At 35.9% G+C, this 17,431-nt stretch overlaps 2 protein-coding genes across 2 annotated transcripts; one reads left to right on the plus strand and one right to left on the minus strand.

Annotated features, from left to right (window-relative positions):
• Positions 1–3,000: 3,000 nt before the first annotated feature.
• Positions 3,001–8,733, plus strand: mfsd4ab (major facilitator superfamily domain containing 4Ab; the record flags this gene model as incomplete). Its single annotated transcript, XM_079401599.1, has 10 exons — positions 3,001–3,230; positions 4,289–4,487; positions 5,263–5,496; positions 5,576–5,729; positions 6,447–6,577; positions 6,663–6,836; positions 7,032–7,179; positions 8,229–8,299; positions 8,379–8,496; positions 8,606–8,733. 10 exons carry the CDS (start codon positions 3,001–3,003, stop codon positions 8,731–8,733), a joined length of 1,587 nt encoding a protein of 528 aa, XP_079257725.1.
• A 1,341-nt stretch (positions 8,734–10,074) lies between these two features.
• nucks1b (nuclear casein kinase and cyclin-dependent kinase substrate 1b) lies at positions 10,075–16,437 on the minus strand. Its single transcript, XM_079401583.1, has 8 exons — positions 15,977–16,437; positions 14,428–14,477; positions 14,108–14,162; positions 13,776–13,807; positions 13,511–13,642; positions 12,363–12,533; positions 12,121–12,261; positions 10,075–11,974 (listed from the first exon to the last, which is right to left on the minus strand). Exons 1-8 carry the CDS (start codon positions 15,991–15,993, stop codon positions 11,673–11,675), a joined length of 900 nt encoding a protein of 299 aa, XP_079257709.1. The 5' UTR covers positions 15,994–16,437; the 3' UTR covers positions 10,075–11,672.
• Positions 16,438–17,431: the final 994 nt, after the last annotated feature.

A 17,431-nucleotide genomic window follows, 5' to 3' on the forward strand; every position in this document is an offset into this window, starting at 1 on the left:
TATTTCCACCAGTAATTATTAGTGATTCAGGGTCTCATACAACTAAAATCAATATGAAACAAAGAAAGCACAAGTTTGTGTGTCACATATAACAGGTTTCCCTTTCTCCTCTCAATTTGCTAAATTTTAACATCTCATATCCTCCTGTCATTAAAATGCTACAATGGTTAACCATTGCTCATAGCCAGCACTCTTGCATATTCACACCATATTCAAGTCTAAATAGTCATGGTCATATGTGGTATTGAATGAATGCCTGTAAAATAATTAACCTGAATGTTGCATGTTGAAGCACGAAAACCAGTTACATGTACTTTTGCTCAAGGGATATTGGAACATTAGATACTCCATTATCTGTAGATAAATACAAAAGAAAGGTTTCCTAAGAAATTGTTTTAAAACATTTTCCACCACTAAATGTGTATAAATAAATTACCAGTTGTGTATTAGTACAGCAGTTGATGCCAAAACTGCAAGGCAGATTAAATATGCGGTATCTGATTACAACAGGACGATGCATTAATAATAATTATGGATTTGACAAATTGCTGCCTCTGTTAGACAATCATTTTGCAATCAATTTCATTTGGTCTCTGATGCTTCAGAGCTGCGTCATGCTGATGAGACAAATGAGGCCTCCTACTTCTAATGCTGCCATATGACTGAGGCCGAATACTGAGAGATATAAATATAACTACTTATCCTCAGATCTCTATAACCACAGAGTACATCCTGCAATTCACAGAATGATAGCTATGTTGAAAATTAACATGTCCTCATTCAGAATGTCAGACGTATTTGAGGTCTTAGTCTGCAATTACCTTCCAATAAGTCACTTTGGGTTAGCTTAGGGAAGTGAGAAAGTGTTTAAATGTGTTAATCAATGTCCATTATAAAAACACACACCAGGCATCAGCTTCCTGTCCTCTAAGATCTAAGACAGCCATTTTATATGCTCCCTAAATCAGACTGCTCTCTGTTTGGTTTCATAGCATTACTGGTTATTGTTATCTAATCAGACTTGATAAGGAAGAAATCAGCATGCATGTGTGTGTATGAGCCCAAACTAAATGTTTGAAAATAGCTGCATCAGTGGATCGTGGTTTAGCTGTTGACAGCCACTGAAAGGTTTTTGTTGCTAGGAGAAATATGTATGTCGGGTTCCTGCGGACTTCCAAATGGGTCCCCGAAAGACAGCCAGGATATGCAGATTTGAGAACACTTTGTATTGTAGTGCCATTGCTTGATTTGGTGCAGGGCATATTCTAGTTTTTGAGTTAAGAACTTGAGGCAGTTTCGCTTTGCAGCAATATAAATGCTTCCTCTTATTCTCCCTACAGTGTGTCACAATGTAAATCACAAATGCAGAACTCAGTGCAGTTCAACAATCCCAAAAGTTGCTAGTTACAATAAGAGATGAATAATGAAGCATTAACTACAAGTAATGTTAATAAATACAGTTAAAGTTTTTGACTGTAGGTCCACAGAACCTTGGGAGTCCTTAAATGTGTGAATTATAACAGAAATGTAGTTGCAATTTATAGTTATTTATATATTGCGATATATATATATGTGTGTTTAATCCAACTATTAATTGTATTTTTATTGTTTGATTTCCAATGTAACTAAATGTGATTAACCTGTTAAAAGTAAAGTCGAAAAAGTAAAGTCATGACGTATTGTCAAGTATGGTGACCCATACTCGAAATTGGTGCTCTGCGTTTAACCCATCCAAGTGCACACACACAGCAGTGAGTAGTGAACAAATGCACACACACACACACACACACACACACACACACTGTGAACACACACCCGGAGCAGTGGGCAGCCATGCTGCGGCGCCCGGGGAGCAGTTGGGGGTTCGGTGCCTTGCTCAAGGGCACCTCAGTCGTGGTATTGAGGGTGGAGAGAGCGCTGGACATTCACTTCCCCCACCTACAATCCCTGCCGGCCGGAGACTCGAACCTGCAACCTTTCGATTACAAGTCCGACTCTCTAACCATTAGGCCACAAACTTTAAAATCTAAAAAAATCCATCCACCTTTAAAATATGTTTAATTAAAATGTTTTTTGTATTCTGCAGAAGAAAGAAATTCATACATGCTTGAAATGACATGAGGGTGAGTTAATGATGACAAAATTTAGATTTTGATATAATTTCAATATGTTTCCAAATTTTAATAATTGTTTAATAATTAAAAAAATACATACAATTATCTTTAATTAAAATATCTTGGATTATAAAGAAAGTCATGCAGATTTGAGACTACACGAGGGTGAGTAAATAGTGAGAATTTTCATTATTTACTCAAAAAACTTTTTTGATTTAAAGGGACATACATCTAAACATGCAGGTCTTCATCTGGACCTTATAAGCATATGGGTTTTGACATTTCAAACAAACCTTAGGATGGGTTCATGGGCCATTGTTTAACAAGTACTGTATATAAGTAACACTCTGTAATTTTACAAAGCTAATGATTGTCCCATTGGCTCTCTGAATAATTTTGTAGAATAAACTTCAATCAATGATGTAAGCCTTGTAACAATCCATTGATACTGAGTTGAAGAGCCAGGAATATATTTATAGCCAACCTTTAGAAATGAATAAGAAATGCTCTTTTAGGAATTCTTTCTTTGTGAGATCATGCAGACATAATGTCCCATAAAGCATGCTGATGTAATATAAGTGGTCCAGTTGAGTTCAGATGATCATATTCTGATCCACGAGAATCAAAATCATTGACAGTCGAACTGAAAATCATTGACAGTTTCGAGGAGATCTGTTGAGAGGTGATTTTTAGGCATTAACTTCAGAAGCATCGCACAAAGGTTCATGAAATGGGAGGAGTGAAGGAATATAAAAGCAGCAAATGATCATCTATTCTGTGATCTGTCATCTAAACAAATAATCTAAAACCCATAGAAAGAAACATTCAGACTCCAGGACTCCAAGAATCACAGCTGTGAGTGGAATAGGTTGGAGATTTTCACACTATGTTAATTGACGAGCGTATAGTAACACTTTTCAAAAGGAACTGTCAACATACACTGACATACTGGAGTGTGTTCTTCAGCTTTGGACTGAGCATAGCCTTTCTGGGGCCTACGATCCTAGATCTGAAATGCCAGACTGGCTCCACGTTACAGGAGATCACCTGGGTGTTCTTTTCCCAGCAGCTTTGCCTGCTCATCGGCAGCTCGATTGGAGGAGTTTTCACAAAAACGTGAGTAGAGCAGTGAGTCTCTGCTGAGAAACTGTTTGAGGAGACCGCTGGAGATGGACATCTGCATCAAGATAAACTCTCCATTACTCCACTGTGTGGGAAACACACTGTCGTTTAGTTTCTCTTTAGAGATTCAGTTCATGTCAGACACAGTAAAAGGTCGATTACACTCCTGCCTGGAGAGTTTATACACTTTTTGTCCCTCTTTTCCTTTTTTGTTGGTTGACTTTTAATTATGGCCGCTTTATAGATTAACACTGATTTATTGCTATGTTTCATGTCAGCTTTCAGCCTGAACATTCTTGACATCCTCAACACTTGTGATCTGAACACAGTGCAATAAAACATGCTTTCACTGTCACCATGTCTCTCAAACAAACCCTTGAGATTTTCCATAAGATGAAGCTAAAACTTACATGTTTATTTGTGTAACCTGTTTAAAAAAAAATTAAAAACTAAAGTTACATAAAGTTATACATATTTATAAATCTATTTAAAACTATTTGAAAATAATCATATTACATATTTGTTATAGTTTTAGAGACATATGTCTACTGTATTTTACGCAGTACTGGGTGGAAAATCATCATACTAACCAGAGCTGCACCGTTTGGGGAAATGCAATTAAAATGTAATTTTAATTGTAAATTTTCTGTAAAAAAATTTTTTTTAATAATTCATAAAAATTATTATTATTTTTAACAAATAAAAATGATTAAATAAACAGAATAAATCACTTTTGTAACAAATACTACAAAAAAGTGTATTTTTGAAAAAACCTTTTTTAAATACTTGTATAGCACTACTACTGACTTGTCTGTCTAGCTGTCAGACACATGAAAGCACATAAATAAAACACGATTTAAGACTATCCATGAAGTGCAGATGAACATCATGTTGCGGTGGAATAGCAAATAATGGTGTCTTGGTAGATCTTACAGATCTTAAATTGTAGCATTTGCAATATTTTGAAACTAAGGTTAAAATCTGAGAAATAAAAAGGGATAGTTAACAAATAACAAGTAATTAAGCTTTCAAGCTATTCCTTGTGTTCTCAGGTTGTTCTGGGCCCTCATCGCTCTCTTCCTCTCCTCCCTCATCATCTCTGTGGTTTTTGCTATCATCCCACTTTGCTATAATGTGCTGTTGCTGGCGGTTGCTATGGCAGTGTCAGGCCTGGCGATGGGCATCATTGACACTATTGCAAACATCCAACTGGTGTCCATTTATAAGAAAGACTCTGCTATCTTTCTACAGGTGAGGAAAGACATTTACCTTCATATATCACTCAGGAGAGGTGCTAGTCCATACATTCAGTTCTTTACAGTGTTTATTTCAACTAGTTATATTGGTATGAAAGTCTGTTTCATGTATAGAGTCAGTGATGGTCCTATAAAGTGGAAAAAGATGTAGCCTAATTCAAAAGGTATTATGTGAAAAGTAATCAAGAAATGCAAGAAAGTGTCTAAAATCTCACAAGGCCATAAATAAAAAATTTAAAAAATAAAAATCTCTTCGTGCCCTCATCCTTTTAATATTTTAATTACAGTATAAAAGCAGTAAAAAAAAAATCTCATTACTGTAATGCAAAATAGGTAGTCTTATATAATCATTATAATAAATGATAATTATTATAATCATCATTTATATAAATTTTAAATGTATTAAAATTCATTTATTTTAATTAAAAAGCTTTGCAAATTGTATTTTACTGTGATACAGTATACTAAATAACATTGTTACAATAATGAACAGAAATACCAAACACTTAATGAAAGCTGGGGTGATATGTTTATCTGTCCTGATATTAATGTCACAATGCAAAAAAAATGTGCAATATTTCCCTTTTTTTATTTTATGCAACATTTTATTTTTTATTTATTTATTTGTTTTTAGGGAGGGTAATGTGGTTTGTCTAGGGGCATAATTAAATGTATTATTTATTTCTTTTATAATTAATTGTATTAAATTAACACCTTAGATTGACAGCTCTAATTTGAGTCTCCTATCTGTGTCTTTTCTCTCTTTCCAGTCACTGCACTTCTTCATTGGGCTCGGTGCTCTGGTGAGTCCCCTGATTGCAGACCCTTTCATATCAGAGCACTGCCTGGGCAGTAATAGCACAGAAAATGCCACAGAGATAATTCACCACTTCAGATCCAGTTTCAGGTCACCTGTAATCCTCGCTGAGAATTCCCCGCACTCAGAGCCGGTGGAGAAGAAGGCCAATGTGGCGTATGCCTTCTGGATCATGGCTCTCATAAATGTAAGCTGATGCATAGCCCTGTGTGTGGTGTGCAGAAGGTCTTGGGTCTCTGTGAGATCTCAGTGTTTTTCTCTCCTAGTTGCCTGTGCCAATTGCGGTTTTAGTGCTGATGTACCAAGAGAAGCTGCTCCCCTTCTGCCCAAATAGCACACCACGACTTCTGGACAAAGATGAGCTGGCCATGGAGACTAAAGCACCAGAAGGCACAGAAATATCTGAACCAGACGATGCAGGTACAAGTGAACAGCAGTCTTAAAGGCATAGTACGATATTTTTGATAAAATCCGAGAGCTCTCTGAACCTGCATAGACAGCAATGCAACTGAAATGTTCCTAGGCCCAGAAAGGTAATTAATAACAGAATTTTCATTTTTGGGTGAACTATCCCTTTAATTTATCACATCACTGAAGGCTTACTAAGGCTACATTTATTTGAGCAAAAATACAATAAAAACAGCAATATTGTGAAAGATTTTTACAATTTAAAATGACCTGTTTTCTATTTAAATATGTTTTAAAATGTAATTAATTCCTGTGATGCAAAGCTGAATTTTCAGCATCATTACTCCAATCTCCAGTGTCACATGATCCTTCAGAAAGCAGTCTAATATGCTTGATTTGCTGCTCAAGAAACATTTCTTATTATAATCAATGTTGAAAACAGCTAAATTGCTTAAGTTTTTGTGGAAACCATAACCTTTTTTTCAGAATTCTTTGGTGAATAGAAAGTTCAAAAGCAGCCTTTATTTTGAATAGAAATCTTTTGTAAATATAAAAAATGCCTTTAATGTTCCTTTTGATCAATTAAATGCATTCCTGATTAATAAAATTAATAATTTATTTCAAAAACAATTCTACTGACCCTTTTAAACTCTTAAACGGTAGTGTAGGTGCTGGAAACTAACATGTAAAACCATTTATGCAACTTGTTTTTTATTATGGTCCGCATAGGTTTTCATCATGGAGGACATGGAAACATCTTCAGCTGCTGTATGGATGGTAGCCTGCGTGGGTTACCGGTCACGTTTTTTGGTATCCACATCTTAGGCGGTTTGGTGTTATTCATGACAGAAGGTATTATGGTGAGTGAGCTCAATGAGACTAATTATTTTTATGAATATTTTTGAGAACTGCAAGTTAATATTGACCCTTGAACCTCACTTTTAGGGGCTCTATGCCGGATTTGTTTACACGTACGCTGTTTCAGCTCCCATGTCTCTACATGCTAAAATGGCAGCATATCTGAACTGCATCTTCTGGGCAGCCGTCACTGCTGGACGACTGGTGTCCATCCCGCTGTCATACCGATTCAGATCTGTGCATCTTCTCGTCGTGAACCTGGTAATCTATTATCAAACTCTGTAATACAGTATAGCTCATTATCACTGTTTATAGAGTACACATCCTCTCAAACTAAGTTTTTACTATTATGCTGCTCCCCTGTTGCTATCAGCTATTCAAAATACAGCATGTGGCTGTTGAGTATGTAATGAATCAATGATTTAGGATTGTTGAATGTGAATCCTCTCTCTTCAGGCTGGTGTGATTGTAACATTGCTGCTGTTACTGATCCTCTACACAAACAGAGTGTTTCTGTTTGTTGGGACGACCCTGCTTGGGCTTTTCATCAGCAGTGTTTTCCCCTGCCTAGTGGCCTACACCGAGGATATCCTAGAGTACCGCGGTAAATTACACACAAACATACTTCATGTTTTATATCATGGTGGAGATCTTTAACTTTCTATTGTTCTTATATTCTATATTCCATAATATTCAGAAATATTTAATAATAATAATTGGTGTCATTACTCTATAAATTCTAAATAATTCTATATTATGAATTTATATCACAGACTTTAAATTACAAATATTTGTTATTTAATATTATGAATGTATACATTTATTATTTTTTACTATTATATTCAAATTTGACCGAAAATGTGAGTGAGAAAATATGACAAAACCTCTTGTTGGGGGCATCTGATGACGTTTTTACCGTTTTTTTTTTTCAACTGCTTACACACATTTTTAAAACTTTGCCTCTTTGTTTCAAACCTTTACTCACAAATCCAAGAATTGTATACACAAAATGCAAAATGTCTCACATCTCTTGCCAAATAAAGCACTGCATTCAAAATATCACAAACATCTCAATTCTCTCGATCTCAAAAGCAAACATTTGTCTTACTTTGCAATAATATCATGTTTTTGGATATTTCACATACACAGTTATTCAAAACCTAAAGGTCTTATTTCATGAGCTCCTATGTACATTTCTGTGCAAGATAATTAGCAGAGAGATTCACGGTAAACACGAAAGCAAGTTTGAAACCAAACTTTTTTTTTACTCCAAACGTTTGTGGTTGTGGATACAGTACTACACAGTACAAAAGAAAATAAATACATCAACCATGTGTAGTTGTGTAGATGTGTATTTATAGGTCTATTCTAAAGCCATGATTGGTTGGTTGAAAAAGTGTTTTATGAAATTGAAAACTGAGTCAAAGGCTGAGAATTAGTGTATGGTTTTGCAGATTTGGTGAGTGGTTCTGGTGTTTGAGTGTCAGGTTTCAGAAATTGTGTGACAAGTATGTGTATAAATTTGTATAAGCAGTTGAAAAAAAATTAAACAGAGCTAAATATATTTATCACACTAGCCTTTAGATTTTTCAGATGGTCCCCACAATTATGAACAAATGAAGCCACACGAACACTTTTTCTTTTTTTCTTCAGGGTGTGCAACAACAGTCTTAGTGACAACTGCTGGAATGGGTGAGATGACATTGCAGGTGTTGGTTGGATCAGTAAGTTCTTAGGCTCCTGTTTTAGCATTTGGGAAAGATTTTCTAAGGATGTAAATAACCCTGAGCAAATTTCTTCTAGTTAATTCAGAAAAAAGGCACTTACAGTTTTTTGGTGTGTGGTTTGACCATCGGATGCCTCGGTTTCGTCTTATTTCTCAGCGTGATCCTGTGCAACCGCATCCACAGAAATCTCACAGGTAAAACTTACATGGTGATCATTTATGTACTGGTGAACTGGTGATATTAATCCTGTTTGAGTAAAATGGACAACATGTATGACTCTGGCTCAATGTGTTCATCATCCAGGAGCATCTAAAAAAACAGCCATGGTGGAAGCGCCACCAGCACCTGCTCCACTTGCTTCAGAGAAAGCAGCTCCAGAACAGAAAGTTGCTGTAATACAAACTGAATCTATTAAATGTGACTCTGGATGAGATTATTCATGGGTCATAACCTGCTGGAAATACTTAACAATGCAACTGTAAACAGTCAGTGTGCTTTTATTATCATATTTTTGTATTTTATGTATTTCTGCTAAGTTTGGTATTGGTATATATCTATATATATATATATATATATATATATAGTAGATTTGATGATCAGTTTCTCGCATATAATCTTGACTGTTAATTTATGAATATTATTGCAACATTTGATGGCATAAAATGTATAAAGTTTTGTACGCTACCCAAGACTGAAAATCATTAACACTAAATTAAATACCAGATTAAACTCTCATTTAATAATTCACCAACCTGAAGCAGAAATTCCCTAGTCATTCAAAACTGTTTTTTTTCTCTTGGTTAAACTGGTCTTGGGCTGGAGTTCGTGGAGGTTCATAGAGTAATATACTGTATTTACATGCAAATATATAAACTCATGATGACTAAGGCAAACAATTATTTGCAATAAATGATTGTTCACCATGTCACCACCATGCTGTGTAAACTTCATGTGTTCTGCAAAAATAAATACAGCATGTGCGCCCTAGACAAATTATGATTGAGGTCAGATGCTGAATAATTCACTCTCACTCACGTTGATCCAAACCTGTATTACTTTTTTATTCTTTACAACCCCAAAAATAAAAAAAAAATTCGTTTTTTTGTCTATAGAATGAAGGCCACTGGACTCTAATGTTGTGTAATTGTAGTTAAAACAAACTTTAAAATACCTTTTGTGTACTGCGGAAGTACAGAGCCCTGCCTATGACATGCAAATAAAACTATATCAAGACCAGAAATTAAGAATTATTTTTAGTTCAATTATTGCCATGCATTAAGAATTGTTCCCTCGTTTTAGGAAATCGTGGCCATGCTCATTTTGATTTAAAAATAAGGAACAAATTAGTTCAATGTGGTCACGAATGGATTCTTAAATTTCCGTATGACAATTTAACTGAAACAAGGCAACAAATTAAATTATGGGGAACGAATTCTATTATTTTCTTCTTCTTTCTTCCTCTGCAAGTCATGACTCATACAGAAGAAAGAAATCATACAGGTTTGTAACGGCAAGAGGGGGAGTAAATGACAAGTTTAAATTTTGGGTGAACCGTCCCAAAATGGTTGTCATCCTAAAGGTCAGTAGAAGTGTAAGAATGCATGAAGCACAGCTCACACAAATGGTCAGCGTGGTCGTGAATCTGCATGACCAACTTGAATACAAAGCAAAATCTGCGTTAATCTTGAACTCTCAACCAAAATTTACAGATCACATGAATTCCTATTCATGCGACTCTTGTTTTATCCACAAAAATCCACAGTAAATGTGACAACCATTAAGTATTTTATTGTGCACTGCTGAGAAATCCCCTCATAAATACTGGAGGTCATTGCCACACTGTTTTCTATTTGTATAAAAGCAAATCTTGCTCAGCTGAACTCTTCCAGAAAGATCTTTGCATCATGCATGAAAACAGATAAAAGACGAGTAAAAGAAAAAGTAGTGTTTCTCTCAAGCTATTGCTTTGATTTCATGTGTGATACTACATTCAGCCATCCTGGGATGCACAGTATTGGTTATAAAAGAAAGTATATAGCATAGCTTAAGGAACTGTACAAACATCAAACACATCTGCACATCAGAGATCAGTCTCCTCTGATCTTCTCAGGAAGGAGCTGTGCTTCTATATTCATCCTATACTTGAAGAAATCATCTGGATGTCATGTTTTCAATCTGAAAGAAGATAGTAAAACATCATGATGCCATTTCTATTACAGTCTAACAAACGTTTATGCTATAAAAAAAAGTGAAGAACAGGTCACCAATTACTAGATTTCTTTAAAGATACATTTTATTTTTTCCTTGTAAAACAAATTTTACAAAAATCAGAATAGCGTAATTAAAACAAACATTTTGGATAAATTATGATATAGGCTGAAAGGCTACAGATTAGGATGGAGATACAAGCAATAAAAATAGTCATATGCAGCTGACAAAGCTTTGGATGGTGTGCACTGAATTCAGCTCGTTTTTACCATTCTAATGGCTCAACGGACCGCTCATTTAAAAAGGCATCTATAAGCGTCAAATATTCTTAAAAAAATGCACACATGAAGCATCACAGAGGTCAATAATAAGGTTTTCACTAGCTCACTTCTGACATCACTCATCCTGAAGGTTTACACCGGAGCCCGAGACTACGTCCACCGGTGTACTTCGCACCACGTACATGAAAGCATGCCAACCATGAAAGAGGTTCAATACAACCATAGAAAAAGTCATCTTAGTTCAAATGCTCAGACAGAAAAAAGCTGATTTACTAGACTGAATCAACAAATAACTGCACAGAAAGTGGGAGAAAGTAGTGTACTAGAGCTATGTAACGTACAGTTGCTGTAGCAAGAAAATCACGTGACTGAACTGCAGTCACAACAATCCAGTGCAGTACATGACGACAAGCGTATGTGTTCATTATAAGCCTGTGTTTTTTCACCGGTCAACGCAGCTGGGATGAGATCATGTACATTAAAAGTCACAAAAATGGTTGGCTTGGGAATTAACGAGCAGTTGCGTTCTTTTCAAATGCATTTGGAAAAATTTTACTACAGAGCCTACAGTATAATCTGCATTTTTTTGTCCTTTGTTATACATTGAAGGTCAACTGTAACAAAACGGTTTCGGCAAAGCTATAATTGAAACATTGATAAATATTAATATGAAAGACCGCATTTCAGGATTAGGCCAAACCGTACAGATTTAGGATAGGTCTGATGATACTTTACAGATTTCGTTTTTGAGATATGGTATTTACAAGCTGAGAGACATAACAAACATTCAAAACACTCTTTGAGTATTGTGGGAATTAAATTCTACTGCTCCTCGTTAAGAAAAACAGATAACAGACACGTTCACCAGCAAGCGAAAGAGCTCAGTCTTCGCCTGATGGAGCTTCCTCCTCAGAAACATCGTCCTTTTCCTCTTTCTCGTTCTCATTCTCCTCCTCCTTTTCTCCGTTGTCATTGTTTTCCTCTCCTTCGGCGCCGCTTTCGTCATCCTGCGTCTTCTTGGGGGTGGGCAACTCCTTTCTGTCTTCCTCTTGTGCCTCGTCCTCTTTCTCCTCCTCCTTGTTGCTCTCGATATCTTCATCTTCGGCTTTAGGCGAGGCCTTCTTCACAACTCTCTTCACCTTCGTCTGACGTTTTCCTCTCCTCTTCTTGGGCCCTCGGGTCACTGGGAGAAGATAATTGACCTGATTACTGTAACTGTGACGGTTAAAGGCATCTGGAGGAAGTTCTTAATTAATTTGAGCAGGAAGTGATTAATTAGGAAGGTATTATAGTAGAACTTTCTGATGGTAGGATTATGGGTGGCTTTACCTGAAGCCCTTATCTTGGGTTTAGGGGATTTCTTGTCTTTGCTTCTCCTGCTCACTTTTGAGTTCTTCCGTTTGGGTCGCCCATAATCACTGTCATCATCGTCATCCTCAACCATGAAGTCTTCATCACTGCCTGAGTCCTCTATGAGCAGAAGAGAGAAGTATGAATGAAATCAACAAGTATCTCACTGTTAGCTAATGTCTATGTCAAATATTTTGACTTAAGCATAACACTTTACATACCCCCAGTGTAAACGTCACTGTCATCTTCCTCATCCTCTTCCTCTCCCTCCTCATCCTCACTTCCTCCATCCCCAAGAAGAATCTCCCTCTGTTTGGATGCAGCTTTAGTGGCAGCTTGACGCACCTGCCGGCCCTTCTTCCTCACAACCTTACCATCATCATCACTGTCATCTGTGCGCCAAAAGAGCAGATGCATGGTTAATTAACACAAGCTGAAGGTTTGTTAACTCTGCATTAATAAGCAAAAAGCATAAACAAATCAAACACAGGCATGAAAATGTTTTGCCTAAGTGAATAAAAGCAAGTTAATTAGAGTGGCAACATTACAGACGAGAGCAGGCTGACATTGTGAAGAGGAATAAAAGAACAAAATTGCATTTTAACAGCATAAAGAGCGAATTAAGAAAAGCATGAAATTTTAACTATTATTTACAATAGATATTACATAGAGTTTAATAGATAGATATTAATCACTGCCTACCGACAGAGTAAAGTTTGTGATGTGGGATGTTTTTATTTAACATTATACAGTACTAGTCAAACAAATCTATTTTTCCCTTATTTGGGATGCTTACATTTTTACTATTTGAATAATTAATTAACAAGAAACTTCAAACAATATTTACTTAATTGCCGCCAGTTTTACTATAGTTAACTAAAACCATATATAAGAAAAAAAAAAGTGACATACTATATGAAAAAACTTTTTCTAACAGTTTGTCATCAACCAAACATTTCTTATTTTCATTTAGTTTAACTTGATGTGCTAAAATGATTCAAACTAAAGCTAAAATAAAAACTACAGCGATATTTTAAAACTAATAAAAATAACAAAACCACAGCAAAACCTTAACTCAACTTTAAATGAAAACACAAACATAAAAACTCAAAATCATTTTTTTTTTAAACAAAAGCATCTCAATGATACTAAAATAACACAGATGGAAGAATATGAGCCATTATCTTGATTTAACTTATTTTATATAATATATTTAGAGTTTAATGAAGAACCTAAAATATAAGAACATTTACAAGGCTGAATGTCAAACTTGTACAGAAAGTAGCTTACACCATCAATGGTGTCAGAAATGACTGAATGACTTTATGTCATAAATGAAGCAGTCATTCAGTGTTTATATTGGTAATACCTGCAGCCCTTTTCCGTTTAGCTGTTGCCTGTCTCCCCCTGCTGGCCTTTTTAGCATCAAAATCACTGTCACCACCATCATCCTCCTCTTCCTCATCCTCCCCATAGTCATTGTCATCATCACTTAAATCTTCTAGAATATAGGGATGAAAAAGCATTTTGTCAGAATATTCAATAACTAAATCAAGTATTTAAAAATAAAATATTTAAATGTTAAATCCTAATATAAAATAATTGCAAAAAAAGTAATATAAGAATTGACTTACTCTTGTGGTCCTTCTTGATTTGAGAATCATCACTGCATAAGAAGAAATGCAGCATTTATTTTTAAGGGTATTTAAAATAATTTGGAGAAAATACATGAATTTAAATAAAATGGTGTAATGAATATGTATGCGCCTCATAAATAACATTTCAAATGGAGGAGCACTAAAATAAATGCATGCAAATGAGACGGCGGTGCTTAAACTGAAACATCACACTTTTACAACCACTATTTACATAATTTTTTGCTTTCATAAGATAGTAATCATTTATTACCATCTCAGATGCTACGTATTAATATTTAACAATATTATAATTATTCAAACAGACCGACCTTCGTTTTACAGAGGTCTTCTCAGGCCGATCCGATTCTTTTCCATATTCCTCATCTGTATCAAGTCATTCAGTTGAATCAGGTTAGAAAACAGCACGACTTCAAAGCACATTCAACACTGCATCTACTAAACTATTAATGCAGCAGTCTCATTATTTAACGTTAATTAGAGCTCTTTTCCCCATCATTTTTTATTTTCCAAACCTGGAGGAAAACATTTTTAAAATCTTCCTGATATTTCCTGACTGTGGGAACTCTGTAAAGTGGGACACAATGGTGCTGTATGCAACAGGATAAATATTTGCATTAGAGGAGCTTACCTGCATCATCAGACTCCTGGAATTGTGCATAGTCAACAACCCTTTTATTCCTGTGCACAAAGAACATGAAAGGAGAAGTAAATGACCCACAAGATAACAAACACACATGCAGTAGAATATGTTTATAAATCATTTATTATCTATGACCTAAGAATTAGTTCACGACAGGGGTCTTCGATCTATATTAATGTTTTTATGTCACAATATTAATGCATTTACATGCTTCAGTGCTTACATTCCAATGTCAATAATCACAAAATAATAATGATGTAGAAGCCTATTCTTGTACATTACATTGTAAATGTACCTTTTAATGTGAGAGGAATAATAAAACATTTAGCTCTGGTTGAAGTTTAGTATATTTTATTGTTTTTTTATATTTAATATATATTTATTTGTCTGAACTCAAAGAAATGGCAGGTTATTGCACTTTTTTTTTTTACTTGATCTGAATGCAACTGAACTGCTCTCCAGGCAAAAAAAAACTAGTTTACTTGTATGAATGTAAAATATATATATATTTTATTCATTCTCCATATAGCAACAGAGCTGTCACTCCTCTTATTTAAAGCTGTGTGGCTTGACTGAAGGGGCAGAGGACACAGGGCCATGTTGGAGTAGGTTAATTGCCATGCCATCAGCAGCTGTGTGGGGAGGGACTCTCTGCTCGGACAGGGGCATTGAACTACAGGCCCTGCAGGTCAGATTATATCCACTGCCCACAGGACCTCCTCAATCCATAAATTATACCGACGAAAACAACATTCCCTCCCAAACTCTCATATTGAATAAAATACAGTCTGACAGATGAGAAACAACATGTCAATTGAGCTCGTGGCTCTTATCAAACGCTAATGTTACGAAAACAACACAGGCGCGTTTAAATATATATATTTATCGTGAAACGTAAACACGTTTATTGATTACCTACTTAGGGGCCTTAATTTCTTACTGAAACCAGATCCGAACCCAAAGTGCATTAAGTAAAAACACAAGTTTTCAGGAGAGACGGCTCGAGTCGTGTGTGTGTGTTTAGTAATGGCGCGCACTGCGCTTCTGCTCAAACGCACGCCGCCGCTAAACTAACACTAATGCTCACGGGGCTAACTGTGGAAAACACGTGAAACTTCCACCGCGATACGTGCTTAGTATACCACATTTTATTTTACGAGATAATCGTAAAGCGGGTGTTTTTGTTTTTTTTGGCGACGAAGGCTAGCTAGTTGTTTTTGTATAACATTAATTAGCCACCAGCGTGAACTACTATCCCGCTTTTTTTATTTGTTGCTGTCTGCTTGTGGTTAGCATACGCACGTCTGGGGATGCAGAAACCGATGTAGCCACGTTTTGAAAATAGATCCATGCATGTATAAAGAGATGGAAATCTACGTGTTAACTTGTGATTTTGGCTTGTTTGGGTCGCAATGTTTACACGCGTAAAAAAAATGCTGGTTAGCCACCTAGCATTTAGCAAACATGGAGAAACCCACATTACAGATCGCATCATGTGCGATTTCTGTACAGCAAGAGACAAACAAACCGCGCTTACCTTGAAGGTCTCGCCATTCTGCACACAGATTGAGAGACTTGTGGGATCCCACACTGCAAGTGTATTTGAAAACCAAGGTGCTGGCTTTTTGCAGCTGAAATCCAGGTGTCTCCTGCTGCTGGAAAGCGCTTTCTGTAGCACGGAGCTGTGCGAAACTATCCGAATGCAATGCAAACTGCACTAAAGACGCGCAAATGTGTGCGATCTAGAGCATGTGTTTGCACACCACGTTGGTCTGTGTCAGTAGAAAATGGAGAAATGTGGAAGTATCCACAGGCCGGATTGACCTGGTTAAGCCTGCTGTCGAATAGTAACGTTAGCTAATGTTAACTAATTAGCTCCTGCCTGGCCTTAAAGCCAGGATTCTTTTATGAGTAAAAGTGGGATGGGAGTCTGAAGAACGCAAGATGCCCGCAAACCAGGATTGGATGACCGCACTCAGCAACAGTCCTTTACTACCCACTCATTCACAACCAGAAACATGGTTAATCAATTGATTAGATTATTTTATTTTAACTAGTTCCAAATCCAGTTTAGTCAGATAATGTTATTACCGTGAGATAGTGAAGCTAGACTCGTTCAATAGTGTAATAAACATACTGAGGTTTTAGGGGTGTTTTCAATAAGACACTTGGGCAAATCAATTCTGATTTAAAGGTGCTTATGCAAAATGAGATGCTTTGTGTTGCAATTGTAGGAGGCAACAGGTGTGTGTAGGAGTTGTTTTATTTCCAAGACACATGACTTCCTTTTCATTAGCTATGCTATTAAAACACACAATCAGTGTTAACATGGCATAATCTAATTTCTTTCAGGTTTTCTTGTTTATTAGCACAGTAATACATGTTTATACTAGTCTGGGTCAAACATCAGCCTTGTTGCACAGTGCTGGAAATAGGTTAGGGATGAGAAGTTGCATGTCAGAGGGTCAGGGTACAAAAAGCATTTACTCATAGATAAAGAAAGCACTTTGAGACCGTGTGAAAAACCTTGTCCTCACTGGTCGATTCATAATTTAAACCGATGAAGGTTTAGCACTGGTATTTGAAAATCTAGCAAAGGAAAACATGAAAATGTTTGGACATTTTACAGAAAATTCAAATGAAAAATAAAAATCTTTTGATAAAAAAGAGATTATTATAAGATGTGTCCTATGATTTGTAATTAAAATATAATAAAGTTCTTAAAGGTGTTGAAACTAAAGTTTCAGTTACTTTGCTGGTTATAATTTGTAACAATTTGAATGGAGTTGTTTTCTGGGTATAAATTAGCTTTGACATTCTGTCTGAAATAAACTCAATTTTGAAGGAGAATAAATCGGCAATATGATATGATCTCAGATAAACAGAAGCATGTGTAATGTAGACTGTCTTATTGTGTAAGAAATGTTATTTTGAATTCATGTTTCTGGGTTTGCAGCTCGTGTAAACATTAATCTCTAACTTAAAATTAAAA

This window comes from Barbus barbus, assembly GCF_936440315.1.
Source record: "Barbus barbus genome assembly, chromosome: 40".
Taxonomy (NCBI): Eukaryota; Metazoa; Chordata; class Actinopteri; order Cypriniformes; family Cyprinidae; genus Barbus; species Barbus barbus.

Coding starts and splice junctions, on each gene's coding strand:
- nucks1b (XM_079401583.1), bottom strand. Junction 13,643..13,775: donor AATCAAGAAGGACCACAAGA/GTAAGTCAATTC, acceptor CCTATATTCTAG/AAGATTTAAGTGATGATGAC. Junction 12,534..13,510: donor TAAACGGAAAAGGGCTGCAG/GTATTACCAATA, acceptor TTTGGCGCACAG/ATGACAGTGATGATGATGGT.